The following is a 6000-nucleotide window of genomic DNA, read 5'->3' on the forward strand; positions in this document are numbered from 1 at the left end:
TACAACTAAGGGCAACGGAGTAAAGGATATAAATTCTTACACTAACATGGGGCTCTATCTGAGGTGGATTTGCCCAGTTATCTTGTAGTATAACAGTTTAATTGAAGAAATGATCATGGAATGCAATTTTTAAAATGAGAAAGCCATGCAGAACAGTGTTTAATGAAAAGTGCTCTATGTTATTTTCCACTTTCTGCCTCTACCCAGGCCAGCCCCGATTGCTAATTGCCAACTGTTTTTTGTTTGTTTTTTTTTTTAACCATTATTATCTACATTTCTCTGGATAGTTTAGAATTGACATTGCTTAAATTACAGAAAGCTGGGTGCCAGTGGCTGACACCTGTAATCTTAGCTACTCAGGAGGCTGTCTGAGGATGGTAGTTTCAAGCCAGCCTGGGCAGGAAAAGTTCATGAGACTCTTATTTCTAATTACCTCCCCCTCCAATCCAGAAATGAAGCTGTGGTTCAAGGGATAGAGTGCTAGTCTTGAGCACAAAAGAGACAGCTCCCAGGTCCTGAGTTCAAGCCCCAAGACTGACATACATGCCAAAAAAAATTATACAAACATAATTAAACCTTTGGACCTGTTTGATTACCCTGCCTTGGTAGTTTGTCCTTATGTTTCACAAGAGATCTACAGGGCCACTTTCCATCCCCCAGTTCCCTGAAGGAGACACAGCAGGTGGGGGGTTGTGCCAGGGCTGACCTAGATGACAGTGTGCTGTATACACTCATGACAGGGATTGAGCCTACTGGAAACATGGTCAAGCAGCCGGCCAAGTTCACTGTGGACACCATCAGTGCCGGGCAGGGAGATGTGATGGTGTTTATTGAAGACCCTGAAGGGAATAAGGAAGAGGTATGTGGAAAGTGCTCTCCAGCATCCCCAGAGGCTATGCCTCTGTTTCCCCCACTATAGCTCAGCCAAAATATTCTTTACCAAAAAGGATATTGAGGGTTTTGGTGGTTAATTTGCCCAAGAACTATGCCTTGCATCTAATATACATTGATTCCCAGCACCAGAAGGTTTAATAAAATGATTTTTGGGATTGAGCAAACGTCTTGTTAGTTGAGGTGTGAGACTGTGGTGATGATTGCCCTATTCTTTTCACAGCAATCATTGAGCCGTCTTCAGGGCCTTTGCATATTGCTATTCTCTCTGTTCATTTACTTTCATAAGGCCATACTTTATTCAGAGCATGCAAACAAACTCTGGAAATACTAAATTTCCTGATGAATTGTCTGTTTTCCCTTCTGGGGAAGGGCTTATGCCCAACTTGCTTATTCTTTTCCAAGTCTGGTATTTCATAGGTTTTTTAACAACTTGGAGCCTGTAAATGTTTAAGGTTCTCTGTCATCTAGAGTGACAGTTTGGAGACAGCGAGAATCCAGGCTTGGCTGTGTGGTTGTGTGGCTGCCGCTTTGCTGGCATCCTTTGAGGGAGTAAGGGACAGGAAGTAGCCAGAACCACAGGGTTCTGACTGGGGTGTAGGACCTCGTCTGACACTGAATGCTGTTCACCCACCCCTGGCAGCTACTGTTTCTCATCCTCTCTCCTAGGCACAGGTGACCCCTGACAGTGACAAGAACAAGACATACTCTGTTGAGTACCTGCCCAAGGTTACCGGGCTCCACAAGGTAAGGTGGAGAGGTGTCCTGGCCATGTCTTGGATGCTCCTGGGACTTAACTGAGAGAAACACTGAAGAAAGAGATCTTGGGAAGAATGAATGGGCTTGGTGGGAGTGACGGTGTTGCCAGAAAGAAAACCCAGGGTGGGTCATGTGCTAGGAAAGTGCTCTACTACTGAGATACCCTTGTGGTTTTTAAAACATTAACTTTGGATGCTTGTTGGGAAAATTTGGAATCCTGGTGAATCAGGCTCTAGACGTGAGCTAACCTATACTCACTGAGTTCCACAGGGAGCTTACTTGTAATCTTATTTGCTTTTTTTTTTTTTTTTTTTTTTTTAAATGCTGGTCCTGGGGCTTGAACTCAGTGCCTGGGCTGCCCCTTAGCTTTTTTGCTTGAGGCCAGCAGTCTGTCACTTGAGTCACACCTCTATTTCTGGCTCTTTGCTGGTTAATTGTAGATAAGAAGCTCATAGATTTGTCTGCTTGGGCTGGCTTTGAACCACAATCCTTAGATCCCAGCCTCCTGAGTAGCTAAGATGATAAGTCAGAGCCACGTGTGCTTCACTCATTAGGTTTTTCTAACTTCGTGTGAGCACCCAGCATTAAAATGACATGGCTGGAGTGTTGCTGGCTGCCATGACTAAGCCATGGTCTCTATCTTCCTACTTCCTTCAGTCTTGCCCTGCGAGGTGACCTGGAGGGCCCAGCAGCCTGGAGCCTGAGGACAGAGGGGTCTGGCTGACTCCGATGGAGGGAGGTGACAGTGATCTAGGCCCCAGATGCTTGGTGTGCATATCATGTGTTTGAGACCATGTCAGGGCAGGGGTGAAGAGTGCCTGGGCCTGCAGGAGGTGGTGATCTGGGATGCCCCTCACTGGAAGAGTCCTGTCTAGCACAGAAAGGCCAATCCCCCTATACCATGCTCAAACAGACTCTGTTCACTACATTGGGCTCTTATGAATTCACCTGGATCTCTGGCCTCAGCTGCATCATACATTCTTGGAGCACCATGAATTTGGGAAAAGGAGAAATATTTGTGACAGAAATTCATTCCAGCCAGTGTGGGTTCCCATGAATCCCAATATGATTCTCTTGAGAAGTTCCAGGGTGAGAACTGTGATTGAAGTTTTAGATGTAATTTGTCTCAAACCCATTTTGGTCCCTCGGAAAGCACTTTGTGCTTGAACTCTTGCGCCAGTGCATTTTAATCTAGGAGGAGGACAATGGCCCCTTCTGTAGCCCTCTTAAAGGACCCCATGTCTGGAAGCTCAGGGACAAGTGGTGGTTCATTTCTGGCCAGAAAGGTGCAGTGTGTCCAACATAGGCAGTTTGTTTGCTCAAGGTCTGATGTCCATGCTGTGATGTTCCATATGGCCATGAGACTTGATTCCAGGACATCTGGTTGCAGCTCCCTAGATCCTCCTAAGAAGGATGGAAATGAATATTGTCAAACATGGGACTTGGTAATGGTATTGCATGGCATGGAGAAGTAGTCACATTTCTCTTATCTGTTGCCTGCAGGTCATAGTGCTCTTTGCAGGACAGCACATCTCCAAGAGCCCGTTTGAAGTGAATGTTGACAAGGCCCAGGGAGACGCCAGTAAAGTCGTTGCGAAAGGCCCAGGCTTGGAAGTTGCTGGGAACATCGCCAATAAGCCCACCTACTTTGACATCTACACGGCCGGTAATGTGCCTTCCTTCATGGCCTGAGGTCCTTAGGAACTTGCAGGTTTCTCTGAGTGGGGATCTCGAGCTAATAGAACATTTGTTCTTTCCCAGGAGCTGGAGTGGGTGACATTGCTGTTGAGGTAGAAGATCCCCAAGGCAAGAACACTGTGGAGGTGCTCATGGAAGACAAAGGCAACCAGGTGTACCGATGCGTGTATAAACCCATGCAGCCTGGCCCCCACGTGATCAACGTCTCCTTTGCTGGGGACAACATTCCCAAGAGTCCCTTCATTGTGCAGGTTGGAGAAGGTAAGTGCTGGGTGGTGAAGCACATCTACTTCTGGAATGGAGACTCATTGTGTTATTGGGCACTGGGGAAATGAATGTGGTCAGGACCCAGAACCTTGCTTGCTCCTATCCCATTCTTGTCACTACCCCTGTTGGAGGAAATGATCTACTTTATTCTGAAGATATTAATAGTAATAATCTGCTGTGTATTGTCAGTGTTCCTCACTGTGACAAAATTCCTGAGGTAATCAAATTAGTAGAAGAAAATGTGTATGTGTCTCATCGTTTCAGAGGTTTTGCACTCTATGCTCTGTTGTTCCCACTTCTTGTGAGCCTGCGGCAGCACAGTACATCTTGGTAAGAGTGTGTGCTGCCCAAGCTGATTGTATCATGGTAGCTGGGAAGCAAAGACCCAGGAAGTGGCTGGTATCCCACAATCCCCCACAGGGCCACGCCCCCAGTGACCTATTATTTCCATTAGACTCCACCTTTTAAAGACTCTGACATCTTCTAGAAAGAAATGGAGACACGGACTTCTGAGGGACCTTTTAGATTGAATCTATAGAGCAAGTAGAACATTCCTAATTTGAACATTTGCAATCCTGCTTTCAAAAATCCAAGAATTTTGGGCATTTGGCATGATGCTGAAGCTGTTTCAGATGCAGACACTGGACTTTCAAACTAGGGATATTCAACCAGTAAAGCCCATGCAAATGTTAAAAAGAAAATCTGAAATTTGAAACACTTTTTCCCAGGCACTTTGGATGAAGGATATAGTCTATCTGTGTCTTCTGTGAGCCACACTGAGTCCTAAATGTATACCCTTGTATTTAACTCATTTGATGGGTCAAATGCTCCCCATACACATACAGGGAGTTGTCAACTGGGACCAAAGCTGGTTTTTATTGGCTTCTTGGTACTTAGACTGTATCAGTCTCATAGCCTGTGGCCTGCAGATGCCATTCCTATTCACACTGTGCAGGTAGGGGACACAGAGCCTTGAATAACATAAGGTATCAATGCTATGAAGCACCAGTAAGAGAGGATCTATGATCTGTTGCTCATGCCTTTAACAATTCTGCCAAAGCCCCTCTGTAACAAGGAACATGCATAGTCTCTAATATTATACTTGCCTTCTGACTTGGTTTCTCTCTGTTTGTTTATTTGTTTTCCAACTGTGCTGCCTTTTCTAACCAGTACTTGCCTTTCCCTGTTCTATCCACATCTGCATCTGCAGACCTGGCTTCCTCTTCCGAATCCTGCCTCTGGGCCAGCCTGGATCCCAAAGCTGTTGGCTTCCTAGTTACGAGCTAGGCCAGAGGCTCTTGCTTGGTAAGGGCTGGTGGTGTGGGGTGTCTTTGCCAGTTCTTTGTGTTGTTTGTGAATGGCAGCTAAGCCTGTGCTGTTGGTGACTTTAAGAATTCCTTTGCAGGTGCTTTTACAACTTGTGTGGACAGGCCCCAAATCTGTCTAATTGCATTCAGACGTATCTCAGACTTTGCAAGATGGCTGAGGATCTGGTAGTTTCCTCTAAACCCCTAAGCTCCACTGAGTGTTTATTTGAACTGAGCAGCTACCCTTTTGATGTTGAGACTCTCAGTCATGTTTCAGCCTTTCCACGAGTGTGTGTGTGTGTGTGTGTGTGTATGTGTGTGTGAAGACACATTCAAATGTTCTGAGGAAGTCCTGTCATCCTGCCATGACTTATTTCTGCCGTGACCAACTTTTCTCTCTTTGACAAAGAAAAAAGCAAGCAAAAACTCCTATCTATAATAAGCAAAGTTATTTGATGTAAACAAAGAAAGAATTGAGAGTAACTTTCCTATTTCTACTAGTACTTCCCAATCTACCTTCATTCACCAACTGCCTTTTGCATTTCTGGGATCTTTATCCTGTCTATCAGTCATGTAGACTATGCAGTATTTAATTAGCAGCCCTTTGCTCTTGATTTACTACTTCCCACTATAGCAATTTTATATTGAAAGAAGTTTTGGCTCAGTGTCACAATGGAAAACAAATGTCACTTGCCATAAAGTGCCACCTTAAACTTACATTCACCCAGGAACTACCTACAGTTACCTCTGACTCCGAGGGTGAAGTGGTTGTTGCCACAAAGTCTGCAGAAGGCATTGTAGAGAAGAGGAGCCGGATGAGGAGTTTCCTTCCTTTCCAGCAGTACAGCCTCATCTTCTAGAGCCTGTGATTCCCCCCAAGTATATAGAGAGCTGTCACATGTGCTGGATGACATTTGCACCGGAAAAGCTACCTCTTAAGACAACTAGAAATTTTGCCCATTCATTTCCCATTTTCAATTAATGAGAAGGTTTCCCATGCTGGACAAAATTCCTGGGGCACAAAGACACAAAGATGTCTTTTCTTACCTTCTGAAGAGTAGATTTGTGCACTCCTCAA

General features: G+C 45.1%; 1 protein-coding gene across 5 annotated transcripts in view; it reads left to right on the top strand.

Annotated features, from left to right (window-relative positions):
* Flnb (filamin B) overlaps nt 1–6000 on the top strand; it is a 151545-nt gene that overhangs the window by 74894 nt on the left and 70651 nt on the right. For all 5 annotated transcript variants that reach the window (XM_048356033.1, XM_048356029.1, XM_048356032.1 and 2 more), the window contains exons 5-8: nt 741–859; nt 1561–1638; nt 3154–3316; nt 3412–3609. In XM_048356033.1, the coding sequence (XP_048211990.1) occupies nt 741–859; nt 1561–1638; nt 3154–3316; nt 3412–3609 (558 nt within the window). The remainder of the gene's footprint in view (nt 1–740; nt 860–1560; nt 1639–3153; nt 3317–3411; nt 3610–6000) is intronic.

The sequence above is a fragment of the Perognathus longimembris genome, chromosome 10 (genome assembly GCF_023159225.1).
Source record: "Perognathus longimembris pacificus isolate PPM17 chromosome 10, ASM2315922v1, whole genome shotgun sequence".
Lineage (NCBI taxonomy): Eukaryota > Metazoa > Chordata > Mammalia > Rodentia > Heteromyidae > Perognathus > Perognathus longimembris.